This window comes from Chenopodium album, chromosome 20 (genome assembly GCF_948465745.1).
Source record: "Chenopodium album chromosome 20, dcCheAlbu1.1, whole genome shotgun sequence".
Classification (NCBI taxonomy): Eukaryota; Viridiplantae; Streptophyta; class Magnoliopsida; order Caryophyllales; family Amaranthaceae; genus Chenopodium; species Chenopodium album.
In genome coordinates, this window is record NC_137853.1 from 40494922 (window position 1) to 40513179 (window position 18258).

At 35.1% G+C, this 18258-nt stretch overlaps 2 protein-coding genes and 1 pseudogene across 2 annotated transcripts; 2 read left to right on the forward strand and 1 right to left on the reverse strand.

Annotated features, from left to right (window-relative positions):
• Window positions 1-300: 300 nt before the first annotated feature.
• On the forward strand, window positions 301-5879 carry LOC145598608 (deoxyhypusine hydroxylase-like). Its single transcript, XM_081654981.1, has 7 exons — window positions 301-644; window positions 3775-3908; window positions 3998-4218; window positions 4303-4441; window positions 4833-4959; window positions 5291-5409; window positions 5497-5879. Exons 1-7 carry the CDS (start codon window positions 497-499, stop codon window positions 5536-5538), a joined length of 930 nt encoding a protein of 309 aa, XP_081511107.1. The 5' UTR covers window positions 301-496; the 3' UTR covers window positions 5539-5879.
• A 2267-nt stretch (window positions 5880-8146) lies between these two features.
• Window positions 8147-16566, forward strand: LOC145598028 (poly [ADP-ribose] polymerase 1-like). The gene is made up of 20 exons (XM_081654315.1): window positions 8147-8332; window positions 9738-9787; window positions 9906-10110; window positions 10577-10760; window positions 10883-11201; window positions 11629-11824; window positions 11900-12064; window positions 12249-12309; window positions 12410-12473; window positions 12560-12811; window positions 13207-13444; window positions 13539-13651; window positions 13733-13809; window positions 13905-14065; window positions 14372-14563; window positions 14654-14762; window positions 14858-14940; window positions 15066-15203; window positions 15505-15687; window positions 16292-16566. Exons 1-20 carry the CDS (start codon window positions 8189-8191, stop codon window positions 16337-16339), a joined length of 2982 nt encoding a protein of 993 aa, XP_081510441.1. The 5' UTR covers window positions 8147-8188; the 3' UTR covers window positions 16340-16566.
• Window positions 16567-16724: 158 nt separating this feature from the next.
• Window positions 16725-18258, reverse strand: LOC145597242 (amino acid transporter AVT1I pseudogene; annotated as a pseudogene).

Below are 18258 nucleotides of genomic sequence, written 5' to 3' on the forward strand. Positions count from 1 at the left end.
AAAGTAACACATCCAACAATGACAAATAGATTGTTAAATTTAAGATGCATGTAAGAATTATTATTGAGATAATTTGGGTTGGTTATAAGCTAATTATTGAAAACATATTAATTTCAACCATATTCAATATAAGGATCAGATTAGTTTTGAGTCATCTAATTTCATGATTTGTTGTTAATTTAATCGAGTCTAGTAGGTTTAATTTGGATTAGGGTGATTTGATAACATAGTAGCAAAATGACCTTTTTACCCCTCAAGTCAACAAATTAAGAACATAACCCACAAATAAACCCCTCCCTTTTTGCTGGGTTTTGAAAGCTCCCACCTTTCCTTTCTTTCATAAAAGAGATACAACACCAAGAATAAGGGGGGAACTGGAATCTGATTCTCCTCTTTCCTCTGCAAAATTGACTGCCATATCTATATCATTATCTGGGTTTTTGTTTTAATTGCACAAAAATCACAAAAAAAAAAGGGTTTTTGTGAATTAAAACAAATGGGTTCATTTGAAGCTTCAGAAGAAACTGTAAAATTTCTATGCGAGAGGCTTGTGGATCAATCTCAACCCATTTCTGAGCGTTTCAGGGCTCTTTTCTCTCTCCGCAATCTTAAAGGCCACCTTCCTCGTGATGCTCTTATTCTAGGTATTTTTCTTCCTTTTCCTAAATTTTTTATGGGGATTGAATTTGGATTTTGTTGGATTAAATTCATACAAATTCTAAGTATTTAATTGAAACAGGAATTAGTGAACAAGTTTTATTTTTGTGCAATTGTAGTGACAGATTATGTTGGGTTGTTTCCTGGACTAATTAATTTTATGATACATTTTATATGAAACTTAGTAATGGTTGGAACATTTACATTCTATCAAGATTTTAGGCATAGCATTGGCCTATTGTGAAATACATGTTTCCCTGAACTAGATGTAGATGATTTCTTCTGTATACTATGAGCAAGGGGGAACTGAGAGCATGTTTCGTGGCTCGAAAGTCGAAACCAATAATCATGATGATATGAAGGGTACGCATTATATACCTGTATCAGCTTAATTTTAGTAAACCTGGTTAGGAATTGCCGGGGTTTGACGCCACCCGATTGAATAACTGCCCTAAGATTACCCGATTCAAAAGCTGTGTTGTGTATTCCCGACCTTTTGTGATTCTGCTTTTGAAGAATTACTCTGCATTGTAATGTTAGCCTACTCGCTGGCGTTGTTCCTAGTTCACGATCATGCCATCTTGTTGTAACGCCTACTGACTAATAGTTGAAACATAGGTTTGATAAGAATTTACTGTATATGATTCAGTATTCAGGACCATTTTAACAATAACTTAATCGATCCTATAGATGATCTAAGTTGCCTTTAGAACCCTCACATGTCAGTCAGGCTATGCAGATAAGCCCCTCCTGTATGATGTCCAACACTCTTTGCTTCTTCAGTAGTATGGGCATTTCAATGATGTAGTCTTGTAAGGTCATATAATTTGTTTATAAGCACACTCATGTTAGTCTTAGCTTTGCATGACTTGTATTTACCTTCCAACTAGATCTGATGTCTAGCAAGCAATTAATAATTTAGGAAACCACTATAGGTAGCAAAGTATGAGCGTAAAAGAGTTATATTGCCGAGATGTTTACCATGGTCCCTAATACCCTCCGAAAGTACAATTGGGTCGGTGGAACCATCCAATATGTCCTTAAACGGTCATTTTTTTCATTCACAACTTCCAGTGATTTCGTAAACTCAAGCATACCACGGACGTTTATGACAACATATAATGATCATATATGGTTTCAAACGACATTATATGACCTCGAGATGTATCCCTTAGGGTCTCAAAGCCTTTTGCCACCGGGCTCCGAAACCTCAAAATTTCGTCAAAAATCGTAGATTATAGCTTTCAATTTTGTAATTTTTTTTACTTTTTTTCGTCCGGGAATAAAAATTGCCGAGATGTTCACTATGGTCCTTAATATCCACCGGGAGTCAAATTGGGTAGGTGGAACCGTCCAATATGCCATTAAACGATCATTTTACCCGTTCACAACTTGCAGTGATTTTCGTAAACTCATGCATTCCACGTAAGTTTATGACAACATACAATGATCATATATGGTTTCAAACGACATTATTTGACACCAAAATATATTCACCAGGGTCTCAACATATATCGCCACAGGGCCCAAAACCTCAAAATTTCCTTCAAGCGTGGATTATAGACTTTAATTTTGTAATTTTTTTGAAATTTTTTCGCTCGGGAGTAAAAATGCTGGGATGTTTGCCATGGTCTCTAATATCCTCTGGGAGTCAAATTAGGTCGGTGGAACCATCCAATATACCCTCAAAAGGTCATTTTACCCGTTCACAACTTGTAGTGATTTCGTAAACTCAAGCCTACCATGAACATATAATGATCATATATGGTTTCAAACGGCATTATATGACCCCATGATGTATCCCTTAGGGTCTCAAGGCTTTTTGCCACCGGACTCTAAAACCTCAAAATTTCCTTAAAAAGCGTGGATTATAGCTTTCAATTTTGTAATTTTTTGACCTTTTTTCGCCCGAAAATATAAATTGAGGAGATGTATACCGTGGTCTCTAATACCCCCCGAGAGTCCAATTAGGTCGGTGGAACCATCCAATATGCCCTTAAACGGTCATTTTACCCGTTCACAACTTGCAGTGATTTCATAAATTCAAGCCTATCACGAACGTTTATGACAACATATAATGATCATATATGGTTTCAAACGGCATTATATGACCCCGAGATGTATCCCTTAGGGTCTCAAAGCTTTTCGCCACCGGGCCCCGAAACCTCAAAATTTCATCAAAAATCGTGGATATAGCCTTCAATTTTGTAATTTTTTGACTTATTTTCACCCGAAAATAAAATTGCCGAGATGTTTACCATGGTCCCTAATACTCTCCGGAAGTCCATTTGGGTCGGTGGAGCCACACAATATGCCCTTAAACAGTCACTTTACCCGTTCACAACTTGTATTTCGTAAACTCAGCCACGTACGTTTATGACAACATTTAATGATCAATTATGGTTTCAAATGGCAATATATGACCCCGAGATAAGTCTCAAAATTTTTCGCTATCGGTCCCCGAAATCTCAAATTTTCTCAAAAAGCGTGGATTATAGGCTTATAGCCTTGAATTTTGTAATTTTTTGACCTTTTTTCTCCCGGAAATAAAAATTGCCGAGATTTTTACCATGGTTCCTTACATGTTTAGTGAATAGTTCATGACTTGTATATGGAAATAGGATTAGAGGACTTGCCTCATAGGGTAGATTTGAAATTCAACTTTGTTAAGCTTAAATCTATGAGCAATTCTAGAACTATTATAGGAGTGATTATAGAAAGATATGTGTCCATAAATGTGTGCTTTTTTTTTTTTTTTTTTTTTTTTTTATATTTACAATCTGCTAAAGGGTGCAAGTGAAATAGTTGGATTTGTGTATAGCATATTACTTGGAGGGAAATTTCTCTGATTTTTATGCAGTTGAAAGTAGCTCAAGACAGTAATCTTTCCTTAGCTTTCTTGATGAATTCACTTATATCTCTCATATCACTGGCAAAGAGGCGCGGGGGGGGGGGGGGGGGGGGTGTGTTGACATGACTAAATTGCTGTTCTTATTTACGTGTTCCTACACTGCCCACCCTTAACCGTTTATTACACACCATTTACATGCTTTGGCAAATACATGCATCATTGTATTTTAGTGGACTAATTTTTCTTGTCTTACTTCCATTTTGCAGCTACAAGAGATGCTTCAAATTTGTTGGCACACGAAGCAGCATTTGCATTGGGCCAAATGCAAGATGCGGATGCTATTCCTGCCTTAGAATCCATTCTCAATGACTTTTCTTTACATCCAATTGTTCGTCATGAGGTGAGTTACTGTTAAGGGTTGGCTTGTCCTTTTTCTAGGATGTAACCCATCAATCTCTGATCTATCTGTACTTTGTCCATCTTATTCAGGCTGCTGAGGCTCTCGGAGCTATAGGCCTAGAGATGAATGTTCCTCTCTTAAAAAAAAGCTTGGTCTCTGATCCAGCTCCAGAGGTTAGAGAAACATGTGAATTGGCACTGCATAGGATTGAGGAAATGAAAAATAATAAGTCTGAAGATAAAGGTCCATCACCATATTTGTCAGTTGACCCAGCTGCCCCATCTTCTTGCTCTTCTATATCTGAACTAAGGTTTGTGTGATTTATAATAGTGGTTGCTCTAGGGCAAGGATGATTGCTAATCTTAATGTTTATTGTGCTGTTTCCATCTTCAAGGGATTTGCTCTTGGATGAAGGACAGGGTATGTACGAGCGATATGCCGCCTTATTTGCTCTACGCAATGATGGGGGAGATGAGGCTGTCTCTGCAATTGTTGATTCCCTGGGAGCCAAAAGTGCTCTATTGCGCCACGAGGTTAGTTATGTACCGTAGCAGTAGTTTGTGTTCAGCATGTCATTTGTCAGATACTGAGTTGTTACTAATACACTTCAGTCAATAGCTCTAATGAAAGTTATCTTGAACATACTCTAGCAGTACTTTGCGCTCAGCATGTCATTTTAAGATACTTGAATGATAGATAATTCACATCAGTCAATGCCCTAGCTATATATCTCTTGAACATAGATTTACAAACTCAGCCTGATGATTTCCTAAGCATCAGCTGTATTCTTAAGTGGTACTCAAATAAACTTTCTGCCATTTGTATTATGTATGCATGTTTCATGGGTACCATGACTTATTTTGCTAATACTATGTGTGGACATCTCCTTTAACAGTGGATGATGTATGCTTTTCTTGAAGACAGGTCGCTTATGTGCTTGGCCAAATGCAAAATAAAGTTGCATCGACCGCCCTTATCAGGGTTCTAAAAGATGTTGCTGAGCACCCAATGGTTAGACATGAAGCTGCCGAAGCTCTTGGCTCAATTGCAGGTATATGCTGGTAAATGAATTCTTTAGATTGGAGTAAGGAATTTGAATATACTTTATATGATATAATAACAATATGACATTTTAGAAGAATAAGTTGCTTTTAAATTGAAGCTTTGAAAACTAGTCAATATAGGCCTTAGGGTGTTGATTTTGGTCTGGTTAACTATTGGTTGGTATGAGAACCTGAATGACTTGAAGAATTTTGCCTCTCCACTTGCCCTGCAATGCTTCCCAGTTAGTCAGAAAGCTGCATTGACTTACTAGTGCTTTTGTGTTCAATTTACCTAACTTGGGTGTATTCTTGATCACTATTCATTTGCCCGGTTTCCAGATGAAAAAAGTATATCACTTCTTGAGGAATTCGCCAAGGACCCTGAGCCTATAGTCTCACAGAGTTGTGAGGTCGCTCTTAGCATGCTTGAGTTTGAAAAATCTGGCAAATCTTTTGAGGTACTTGCACGAGTATATATATACGTGTCTTTAAGATCTAATCTGTCGGGTATAGAGCTTCTGATTCTTGAATTTTTTTGATTGCAGTACCTCTTCATGCAAGTTCCTGTTGTTGGGGAAGCTGCTTAATCATTGGAAGGGCAACCGTCTATGTCAGAAGTATTTTCCTATCGCTCCTTGAGGTCTATCATACTATATACTTGGTGATACACAAGATTTAAATTATTTTGACACTAAGAAGAGGGTTTTTCTTGACCCGGATATCAGAACAGCAGAAAATTGTACAACACAATTTTTGTGTAAGCTATTCTTGTGAAAAATGTTTGTGTGGGCAGGACGCTCTTCCAGTTCTCACAAAAGTTTTGTTCATCTTAATCTTAATGTTCTGATGGCTGGCTAGGACATTGGTCTCTTTCATTGTTTGCATCGAATTTACATATGAGATACATTGCTTAATTACAAGTAAATAATGTGACAATTCTCCTTTTCTCAAGCAAACAGAAATCTCCAATTCCATATTTGCCAAATGATCATCGTGGTTATTTCCAAAGAACGCTCAATCATACATTTTGACATCCCAGCATAACACCATTTCAATGCTCACTTTTAAAGGCACTTTTGTGCTCCCAATTTTCCTCTAGAGGGGCACATCTAAGACTGATGCCTTAAAAATGATTTAATGTCATAACAAATTAAGAGAATGTCAGATTTATTTACACTCAGGTGCACCTATTTAAATGGAAATTATTCTAGTCACTTGATAAAACTCACTAAATTGTTTCTAAAACGAACGATGAAGTAATTCAATTTTTTTTTTTTTTTTTTTAAGTTTTATAAAATATTTGGTAGCTTTATAGTTTAATTAAATTTAAAGATTTTATTTTTGCAAATTATCATGGGTTTTTAGATATAAACTAGTTTGATGCCCGGGCAATGTCCCGGGTCATTTTTTTTATATAAAAAACTGTAGTAAATTGTTTTAAAAATAACTTTAATAAATTAAAGGGAAATCTATTTATGGTTTTATAATTTAAAAAAAAATTAAAAAAAAAACATTTTTTTATAAAATTTATTGAACATTAACAAAATTCATTATGAAATATGCAGTAACCTAACTTTTATACTTCATATTAGTTTTTTTTATCTGTTAAATGAATTTTTATCTACCATTATAAATTTTTTCAAAGTATAGATGAGCAAACAAAAGAATGAGGATTAAAAAATTAGCATTTATGAGCATTAATTTTTTGTGAGGGAAAATTGATGATTAGTTTTAATATGACATGAATCACATGACCTTACATCATTTATCAATTCATGACGACATGTGGCAAAAATGATGACACGTGGCATGATTACAATTCTTGCCTTGGGTTTTAATATATATATAGATATAGATGTGGGCGTTACCTGGAGATTCGAGGGCGATGTTTAGCGTTCCACTTAATGATTAAGGAAAAAAAAAACTACATACAACCTAAATTGGAAAAGATTTTTAAATTCATTTACCCGAATGTGACTCCAAATCTGAACTGACCCGTAAAAATAAAACAATTACCGAACAAAGTCATACCGAGTACAGTGTAAATAAGTACAATATTGCACGGAGTATAGTGTAGTTCAAAAATATTTTCTCTTTTCTAGGTTTTTTTGCTGGAGAAATTCATCCCGTGTGGTAAAACAGAGTAAATTTGATGATGATGAATTGATGATGATGGTTAAACCAGTTTAAGTTTAGTGACCTCACTCCACTCTTAAAAAAAAAAAAAAAAAAAAAAAAAAAAAAAAAAAAACCAGAAAAAAATTTCAATTCTTTCTTCTTCCTTTTCGACTATCAATCAATAAACCTATACTAAAGGCGAAATCAGGAATGACACTTGTCCTTTCCTGGTTAAAAATTTTCCCGCCTTTTTTTCCTTTCCTTTTTAGTTTTTTGAAAACATATTTAATTTAATCCAATTATATTCAAAAATTTTTTTTTACATATATTCTATATACTAGGAAACTTTTAGTTACAAAAATACTAACATTGATTTAAAATAATGTATTGGAATATATTCTTTTTTTGAAATTGTTATAATATTATCAATATCAATTTTTTTTTCTCCAACTTTTATCATTTGATAATAAAATTTATTTTAATTAAAAAAAGAAAAATTATTTTGGTAGCATACTTTGTATTAATTTTAAAATTATACATAACATTTATAAGAACCAAATAAGTTTGTTATAGTATACTTTGTATACAACATATATTGAAAATTATTTAATTATTGTAAACATTTATGTGATTATTTAAAAAATAAAAACCTCTCCTACTCACTAAAGATATATTTAAAAAGTTGATTATTGAATACTAATTATCCTAAAGTAAAATGAACTCAGCTAAATTTGCATATTATGTCGATCAAAGTGTGTCAACAATTTAAGGACAAATGTATATGAGTTCGTATATGGGTACTAACCTAAGCTAATATTTTAATTTTCTTATATAAAACCTTATAGCTTCTAAGTTTCTATTACTATATTTATTTATTTAAACAATCCAATTCAATAACCTTTATGTATTTAGTATTGTTATAAACTAATTAAAATTCAAGTTATTTTATTACAAATAATTTTTTTGGATAAATTATCGTTGAATTAACACCATTATTTATGGTTTATTTGTTGTAAAATTTAATTATGACCGTGCATGACACGAGACTTAACCTAGTTATTAAAAAAAGGCAAAAAAGCAGCGCCATTTTAGAGAAAGAAGAAAGAGAGGAGAGAGAAAATGGCGGCCCCAGAGAAGCCATGGAAAGCAGAGTATGCGAAATCAGCGAGGGCTGCTTGTAGAACTTGCAAGAACAACATTGCTAAAGAAATTCTTCGTTTTGGCAAAATGGTTCAATCTCCTCATTTTGATGGTTTCATGCCTGTAATTTCCTTACCTTTTCTCTCTTAATTTTCATAATTCATTACCTTTTTTGGTTGTTTCTCTTTCTGGGTTTGTGTAATTTTGCCCCAATTTTTGAGGGTTAAATTCCAAATTCGAGGTGAATTCTTGTAAATTTTGATACTCATTTGGAAAAAAATTAAAAAAAATGGGAAAAGGGTTTCTGGAATTATATTTTTGGGAATTATTGAAATTGAATTAAGTGGGTAATTGTGTACTCATTGCATTGTTCTAGTTTGCAGATTAGTTTGTGTCAAAAAAAAAAAAAAAAAAAGTTTACAGATCAGTGATTGAACTGTATTATGATTGATTTTTGCATTGTTATTAGTGATATAGTCTTACAAATTATAAATGAGGTGATTGAATTGTATTTTTGAACTAGAACATCATGGGATAATAAAGTTGTTTTTTTTCTTGCTTGAATTCATCATGGTGTTTTACATGCAAACACAGGAGTGAGAGAGAAGAAATTATGATTATTAATTTGTGTTGTACACTTGTACTAACCAAAAAATAAAAAAATAAAAAAATAAATTGTGTTGTAGTTATAGATTACTTTTATACTCTATGTGCCTGGATTTAGTTGTCACATTACGAGTTCATATTACACCATAACATGACCATTGATTCCGGCCTTTGCGGATGGAGGGAGCACTAGTTGCAGGACGTGGACTTAGGAGTTCATTGCTCTAGGCCTATAGTTTAAGGGTTAAGTTAGAATTTTCATGTGCTGCTATAATATGATCCTTTTAAGGTGTAAACTTGGGGGTTCACATTTCCAAAATTCTACCACCACCCTCATGACCTCATCATACTGAAGTGTGGCAATCAGCCAATCACCTTTGTGGCTAAGAAAGATAGGCAAAGGTGGTCTGAGGTGTGTGATAAAAAGCTTTATTTGTTGCTGATTCTGTTAAGAGTATTAGTTCTGTTTCATATGGTCAGCTAGCTTGCTTGTCAATCTCTGAAGTGCTAAAAGTTGCTGTGGTGTGTGGTGCTACTTTTTGCGCTTCTTTGGACTTCTTTGTTGATATGCATGTATTTTCTGATTACAAAGATCTACTTCCAACTGAGATGGTTTGAACTGATTATATTTTCATCATTTCCAACTCTCATAAAGAAAACTTTATTTTCCAACATTATACTCTAATCTACTTTCTGAATATCAGTTTCTTATATATGTGAAGTATGAGATGTTTGTGCATCATTGCTGGTTGAAACCAACTTCAACTACTATTCTCTTTAATGCTGTTACATACTTACCATCACGTGCTATATGTGTGTGTGTGTGTGTGTGTTTTAATGATCCGGCTTTCAACTGTTAAGCGGATGTCTTTTCCTTTTCATTTTATAAAAGTGTTCTAAGTTGACTGTTCTTCTTCACCAGATGTGGCACCATGCCACCTGCATAATGAAGAAAGCGAATCAGATTAAATCGTAAGTGCTTATAAAAATTAATTGATTGGAAAATATGGCTATAGTTGGAACAACCTTGTTTTTTTTAGATTGATTGCTGAAGGTGTGATTGAGTTTAGCACCCTTCTTTCTTTTTCAGCATTGATGAAATCGAAGGCATTGAATCTCTTAGATGGGAAGATCAGCAGAAAATCAGAAAGTATGTAGATAGCAATGGACTGGATAGTAACACTGTTGCTGCTGCTCCTGCGTCAGCTCCTGCAGCATATGGTATTGAAGTGTCCCAAACTTCTACTTCTCGTGCGACATGCAAGGGCTGTAGCCAAAAGATAATTAAAGGACAGGCGAGTATTAAATTCCAGGACTAGCTGGTCTAGCTTTTAAAAGATTCTTGTGCTCTTTATCTATCGTCGTGGAAGGGTCGATTTTTTCTTGCTTCCATTTAATTTTGAACTTCTCATCATAGACAGTGACCTTATATACATGTATATACAAAAAATAAGTACGCATATCCAGTGTATGTATGCATGCAAACCTTAATAGGATTGTTGGTGAGATGCTTGTGCATTACTTGAGAGTGAATCCTGACTTGTTTTGGTATCAACTTAAGTCTTTGAGAAATATAATTGAGCTTATTTAAACATCTCAAAATAGATTGAATTATGCATATATATGATGGAAAGTAGAAACAACTAATATTTGAGTTAGTGATACTAATGATATTATGATAATATTTTTCAAATTGGTTAGTAGAAGGGATTAGTTTTGATTGTGAAATGATTTTCCTCAGTATTTCTAACATTCAAGCAGGTTCGAATATCTGCCAAGATTGATGGCCAAGCTTCTAGAGGTTTGTCATGGTATCATGCCACTTGTTTCCTGGAGTCATATCCTTCCACCTTGCCTGACAAATTATCTGGATGGCAAAGCCTTTCGTCAAGTGATCAAGCTTCAGTCCAAGCTGCTGCTAAGGGAAAAGCTCCTGCTGAGAGTGGTACTAGTTCTTCATTATTCAGTTATTTTTTTATTTCGTTTCTTTTTTTGTTTTCCGTGTACTATATTGATAGTGTGCCACTGCTGTTAAATCTTGTCTTTTCTTGTAATTATTGCCTGTAGGTCTAGGAAGTAGTGAGAAGTTTTTAAAAGATTCAAAAACCAGAGATGGGGCTAAGCGGAAAAATGCTGGTGGCAGTGATCAGGATGCCAAAATTGTGAAAACTGATGCTGATATGATGATCCGTCAGTGTGGCTCTCTAACTAAAGCTTTGGACAGTGGGGATGCTGCTTTGGAAAGTAGATTGGAGGTTCAGACCAGAGCGTTATGGGATCTGAAAGATGATTTGAAGAAACATGTTTCAACTGTGGAGTTGCGACAGATGCTTCAAGCCAATGAACAAAGTACATCGGGCTCAGAGCTTGACTTGAGAGACCGTTGGTAAGTTCCTTTTTAAACCTGTGCTAGTTGATAAGATTATTATCTGTGCTGAACTGCTGATTTAGTTCTCAAATGCATGATTAGTAGTTCTTGAGGCAAAGTTTTTGGATAAAATGCATGTACTTTCTAAAAGATCTTTGACATGCCTTGCTAGCTGAGTGGGTAATTGTTGGTGATGTGGCGAGGCACAGCTGTAAAGTTTTTTTTTTTTTTTCATAGTCATTTTGGAATAATGTTTAGGAAATGTGACTGTAACTTATTGGAATTCAATAATAATAAACTTCATATTGGTTGCTGTGTATTAAATGTTACATCTGGTGTTGTAAAAAAAAAAAATGTGGATAGTAGTAAGTATGTGTGTGTGTGTGTGTGTGTGCGTGCACGAGTTTTAAACGTGTGTATTTTTTTGTCCCTAATTTTCATTTAGTGCTGATGGCATGATGTTTGGAGCGCTCAAAAGATGTCCTATGTGTTCTGGTCATCTTTCCTTTTCTGGAGGCATGTATAAGTGCCATGGCTTTATCTCAGAGTGGAGCAAATGTTCCTACTCTACTAATCAACCTGAAAGAATCAAAGGGAAGTGGAAATTACCAGAAGAGACAGATAATCAATATCTTCTTAAGGTATGTTCAAAGTTTGGTCCACGATCAATTATGACTTTATGAGATTTTAACAATTTTTTAATTTACTTTGAACAGTGGTTTAAGTCACAAAAGGCAGCTAAACCTGTTAGGATACTACCGCCTTCAGCTTCCAACACGTCTGCTGGAAATCATAGTGCTAATGGACAACTCAAGTCTTCTAAAGATGAAAAGTTGGAAGATCTTAGAGTTGCTATTGCTGGATTACCTAAAGAAACTGTGGTATATTCTCCTCCCATTTATAATTTACGGATTGGGAGTGTTTTTTTTTAATTTTATTTTTGTTTTTATCTTTTATTTTTATTTTCAAATTTTTTTTTTTTTTTTACAAACCCATGTTTTAGCTTGCTACTGTGATTCATGTTCTTGATTTTTTCCACACTGAATGGCTGACAATGTGATACAGGAAGAATTTAGAAGCAAAATCGAAGGGGCTGGAGGCCAGGTCCATGCCAAAATCAAGAAAGGTTTTGCACCATTTTTATCTAATTGGATGTTTTAGTTGATAAATTTCAATTATTCTTAGTCCTGCAGATAGTTTTGGGGCACTTACTGTTTATATCGCAGATACAAATTGCTTGGTTGTGGGTGGCGGGCTTAGTGATCAACATGCTGAGCTGAAGAAAGCTAGGTACGCAGAACAGTTACAGATCGCCACTCCTTTTTGCTAATTGCATATTTGATTAATTGCGTCACTGTTGGATAATGTATTGGCAGGAGGATGAAGATCCCAATTGTTAGAGAAGAGTATCTGGTTAACTGCATCCAAAAGCAGAAGAAGCTTCCATTTAATCTGTACAAAATGGAAGCCACTGGGGAGTCTTCTGGCATGGTTACTGTCAAAGTTAAAGGGCGAAGTGCTGTTCATGAAGCTTCTGGTCTGCAAGATTCTGGTCACATCTTGGAGGAGGGTCCCAGCATCTATAACACTACTCTAAGCCTGTCTGACCTGTCATCCGGAATTAACAGGTTGGTAAAATATGAATTTTCTTATATCTTGGCAGTGTACTATTGCCTTCAGAAGAATCCCCACTTCGGGAGTTTCCTTTGTCTTCATGCTCTTGCTAAACAATTTACACACTTTGCAGTTGTTACTAGCTATTTCTGTTAGCACACTATGCAGTTGACTGTGCTTATTATTTATTTTTTTATTTTTCCCAGTGCTCTAATGCTCTTTACATGTTGAGTTGTTGACCTCATTGTTAATGATCAAATATGGCATATTGGATTTAACATTATGTCTTGTAATCTTTTTCTTTGATCTTGAGTTCAGCGTTGCTTTGCCTTTTAACCAAAGTTTCTCTTCATATGCTGCAGCTAATCTAACCTTTTTTTTTTTGGTGTTTGTTTGTGCTCTGAAAAAGTTATTATATTCTTCAAGTTATACAAGATGATAAAGGTCTAGAGTGCCATGTTTTTCGGAAGTGGGGTCGAGTTGGAAATGAGAAAATTGGAAGTAGCAAAATTGAGGAAATGTCGAAATCTGATGCAATTGAAGAATTCAAACGGCTATTTCTGGAGAAAACTGGGAATCCTTGGGAAGCTTGGGTGCATAAAAAGAACTTCCGGAAGCATCCTGGACGGTTTTTTCCATTAGATATTGTACTGTTACTCTGCTCTATCTCTATTATCTTCTTATATCCATAGTGTGTAGCCGGCTGTTAAAGGGTTTTTTTTTTTTCCTGTCATGTCTCAGGATTATGGGGTCAATAAGCAGGCTCCAAAGAAGAATCTGGATGATAGTAACAGCAAACTAGCCCCTGCATTAAAAGAGTTGATTAAGATGCTTTTTAATGTGGAAACTTATAGGTTGAATTGTGATCCTAAATAGTTGTGTTCTGTTTCTTTTCCTCCCTTAAGGATTTACTTAAGTTCATTTGTACTCTGTAGAGCTGCTATGTTGGAGTTTGAGATCAACCTTTCTGAGATGCCGCTTGGAAAACTGAGCAAGAGCAATATCCAACAAGGTGTTATTGCATTGGCACTACTGTATAGTTTTTAGTCAACTTTGATCAAGATAAGGTTCTTTTGTCCGTGACTATTATCCTCTTTGATCTGTCAGGTTTTGAGGCCTTGACACAGATACAAAATTTGTTGGAAAACACGGTTCTTCAACCTTCTGTTAAAGAGAGCTTGATTGTTGATGCCAGTAATCGCTTTTTCACTATGATTCCTTCTATTCATCCTCATGTAATTAGAGATGAAGATGATTTCAAGTCAAAGGTATACCACACTCTTGTCTATTTGTTGGAGTGTTTGTATTAGGTTTTGTTGTGAGACAAATTATTCAACAATATCAACATTCTTAAGTGCAGGGAAGAGATTTTTTCTGTTATCCAGGTATATGTCTCCGAAGCCTAACAGCCCTCTGTTGTTGAAAAATTAAGGGCCCCAAGTTTTTAAATTCTTTGTTGCTAAATTTAGTTTTGGTAGTGAAACTAAGCTGATACACTATTTGTTTGATACGTGTAATTGTCTTCATTTGCTTTTTTTGTTTAATAAAAAAATCTTCCTTAATCTCCATGCTAGGTCAAAATGCTAGAAGCACTTCAGGACATTGAAATAGCCTCCAGATTGGTGGGCTTTGATGCAGACAGTGATGAACCTCTTGATACTAAGTATAAGAAGCTTCAGTGTGATATGGTACCCTTGTCACATGATAATGAAGATTATCAATTAATTGAGAAGTATCTTCTCACTACTCATGCCCCTACACATACGGTGGGTCAATGTTTATATTGCTCTTCAAGAATTTCCTTCCATTTACTACCAATTTCAATATACTTATTTATATTTTCCGGAATACATTAGGAATGGAGCCTTGAACTTGAAGAAGTTTTCTCACTTGAGAGGGAAGGAGAGCTCGATAAGTTTGCACCTCAGCGTGAAAAGCTTGGCAACAGAATGCTCCTTTGGCATGGTAATATGTTTTCGTGTACTTAGTTTCATGCTAAAGCGTTGGTAATTTGCTTTATGTGGGGGCTAATCTATGTCGTGATGCATAAATATTCTCAGGTTCCCGATTGACAAATTTTGTTGGGATCCTTAGCCAAGGACTCAGAATTGCTCCTCCTGAGGCTCCAGCTACTGGTTACATGGTTAGTCCTGCCACTTATTCATTTCATGTCATCTCATGCAAACTTATTGCAGATTGTTGAGCAAGTTTAGCTAGAATTCCCCAGCTATATTTCCCTGACTGAGTTCAAATTAATTTATCTTGCAGTTTGGCAAAGGGGTTTACTTTGCTGACCTTGTCAGCAAGAGTGCACAGTATTGCTTCACTGACAAGAAAAATCCAGTGGGCTTGATGCTATTGAGTGAAGTAGCTCTTGGGAAGGTTCATGAACTCAAAAAAGCCCAGGTGAGACTATTTAAAGTTATTTTTATTGCATCTTGAGTAATAAGGGTATCAGGGTATGTATCTTTCCCCTGTATGGAACAAAAGAAGTGTACAAAAAATTTTGGTAGACATGATGTTATGAAGCTATGTTTATGATACTCTTACGAATCCTAAAAAGATGGGTTCATGTTTCAAAGTGATTCACGGACATTCCTTGATAATGTTGTCATAATTTTATCTTTTTCTTCTCTTGAAGTTTTTCTAGTTTCTGTATATGTATGATGGTCGAGCTTTTTCCTAATTTCATTGTTATGTATTCAAGTACATGGACAAACCTCCAAGAGGGAAGCACTCTACCAAAGGACTTGGTAAGAAAGTGCCTGATGAGGCTGGATTTGCAAAATGGCGGGATGAGGTAGTTGTGCCTTGTGGGAAACCAGTGGATTCTAAAGCTAAAACATCTGACCTGATGTACAACGAGTATATTGTTTATGACACTGCTCAAGTAAGTCGTCAGTTATTATCATATTTTTCCTTCTGGTTTTAAATAGCTCCGAGAAACACCAGTATACCACCATACCAATTGCCAAGTTCCAATAATTTGTTTGCTTTTGAAAAGATATCATCAGAATTTCAGAACTCTTTGTTTCTTTTGCATTTTCTAATATTCAGCTTCTTTCTGCTCCATCTTAGCAGAATTTTTTGTACTCCATATTAGATCTATTTAGAACAATAATTTTGATGCACTAAGATAAATAATTCTATGCCCTACATCCTTATCTCGTCTTAACATCTCTGTTTTTAGGAGCATGACACTTTTGGTTGAATGAACAGTATATAAATTAGTTGTGGACCGTGCAAATATAAGCGTAGGTACATGATAAATATGATGTTCTCTGGTTTTGAATATGCACATGAAATTTGTGGTGTCTGCTGCTTAGTTTAATGACTGAACTGACTCGATCATTATTTTGTTGGTCTCATATCACGTTAGTCATCCGACCTCTACCTAGGGGCCGTCATAGATTGGTCATTTTTGGAGTGTTGTAAGCTTCAACAAACTGACATTGTACTAGTGACACTGATTTATGCATTTTGACTGTTTACAGGTTAAGATGCAATATTTGCTGAAGGTTAGGTTTCGTTACAAGAGATAACTGAGTTACTGAGAGATCGACTTGCCACAGCTGTGTACAGTTTTAGTTTTTTGCCTTTTGGTGCCCAACCATGTAGATTGAACCGATTTTAGTATTTTGCTACCTTCTTCAGTTGAAGATCTCATTTTGGGGCTTGTTGGAGATCTTCTTCTGTTCAGATTTCTTATAAATGTACTAAAACGACGCTTAGCTAAAATCTTATCCTAGTTCGTTGCTATTTTGTGACATCGCTTTTATGTTCCTGAGTACTCAGCAACGTTTGCTTGAAAAGTAACCACGCAGATAACGTTGTGCCTTCAAACATGAAGACATCGACCTAATAAAAATATTAAACCTTAAATATATACTTTTACAATCTTAAGTGTCCATAATAAAACTAAACAACCTAATGTTGTTTAACCATGATGTCCTTGATTATATTTCTCAAGGATGTATAAGTACCAACTACAACAATTACTATACTTAGAACTGCAAGCAACATGATGAACACCCGCTCATTCGATCTCCTCCGATTATTACTCGAAATCTTAAGGTAGCATAAACATGGAATTGTGATCGAAGCTGTCGCACCTATTAAGGCTCCAACCAGAGACATGAGACTTCCGAAAAATGGAATCGCCATTGCTATGATCACTTGTGAAACAACCAAGATAGTTCTTAGTACAATTTTGAACCCCTTTTTCTTCTGATATTTTGGAAACCAACTCTCAGTAGTAGCTGCAACAGGCTCCATCATCAATGCATACCTTGACAATGGACTTATCCATGTCGTATACAACGCAATTTTCGAGCTTAGCTTCTGTGTTGGAAGGTTTAATGTTATTTGAGATTGTAATGCTGAACCAAACATCATATAACAACCAAGTATAGCCATTGTAGCATAGCATATGGTTGCACCGAAAAATCCAATGAGTAAGACCTTATACACACACACAGAAAAAATCGATCAATATTCAACAAAAATAAGTTTAATAAGTTCAGATAAATAAAACGCAGTGTAAATAAAATAAGTACCTTGGAGAAATGGCGTTTCTTCTTGATGGAAGCGTATAAGGTAGGAAATATTGGATTCGCGCTATAAGAAAACATGTACAAACTCATAGCTGTAGGAATACCTTTCCAATTGATCAATTCACCTTTACTATGAAATCCAACACCATCAAATAAATCAACCCATAAAACAGATGCAAGGATAACAAAACCCGAAATTACACCAGTGGCCGAAACGTACGCAAGAACACTTGAATCTTCTAACCAAACAGTTGGTAAAAATGCAACAGCAATAATCATAATAAAACTTTGTTTTCCACCAATATTAATCCCATGAAAATTGGTCTTAACTTTAGGGAATAAATCATGTAAATTATCACCTTCTACAATTAAGTAGCCTGTTAATGCTAAATAAAGATCAATGTAAAGTATTATTGATAACACTCTTTTGCCTATTTTTCCATACGCAAATTCTCCGATTTCGGCGTATGTTTTGATCCTAGGATTCGCGTCCATACATCGTTTTGTTAATAGGCCGGCGTAGCACGCTGCGCCGGAGATGCCGAAAAGCAAGATTAAGCTTAACCATCCTCCTGATGCTAGGGCATATGGCATTAACAGTACACCAATTCCTAATACAAAAACATAATTAATGATCAAAACAAAAGATAATTAATATTATGAGTAATGTGAGTTTTGTAACACTTTTTTTTTTTTTTTTTTTAAATGTTAGGTCTAAAATTGACTTAGTGTGTCTATTATACACCTGAGAGAAATTTATTGAAATTTTAAGTGAGGTGTAAAAGATACATTCGAGTGTATAATGACGAGTAAAATTTACCTATGATAACATTGAGGCCGTTGAATACCGTCTTGAAGAATGAAGTGGAGCCTTCATTTAATGGTCTAATGTTCGCCTCTACCTCCAT

Bases quoted from the DNA above. Each gene is read 5' to 3' on its own strand.
- LOC145598608 (XM_081654981.1), top strand. From the start codon at position 497: ATGGGTTCATTTGAAGCTTCAGAAGAAACTGTAAAATTTCTATGCGAG. The intron at 3,909-3,997 runs GTGAGTTACTGT...CATCTTATTCAG, and splicing joins ATCCAATTGTTCGTCATGAG to GCTGCTGAGGCTCTCGGAGC. The intron at 4,219-4,302 runs GTTTGTGTGATT...TCCATCTTCAAG, and splicing joins TCTTCTATATCTGAACTAAG to GGATTTGCTCTTGGATGAAG.
- LOC145598028 (XM_081654315.1), top strand. From the start codon at position 8,189: ATGGCGGCCCCAGAGAAGCCATGGAAAGCAGAGTATGCGAAATCAGCG. The intron at 9,788-9,905 runs GTAAGTGCTTAT...TTTCTTTTTCAG, and splicing joins AAAGCGAATCAGATTAAATC to CATTGATGAAATCGAAGGCA. The intron at 10,111-10,576 runs GCGAGTATTAAA...ACATTCAAGCAG, and splicing joins AAAAGATAATTAAAGGACAG to GTTCGAATATCTGCCAAGAT.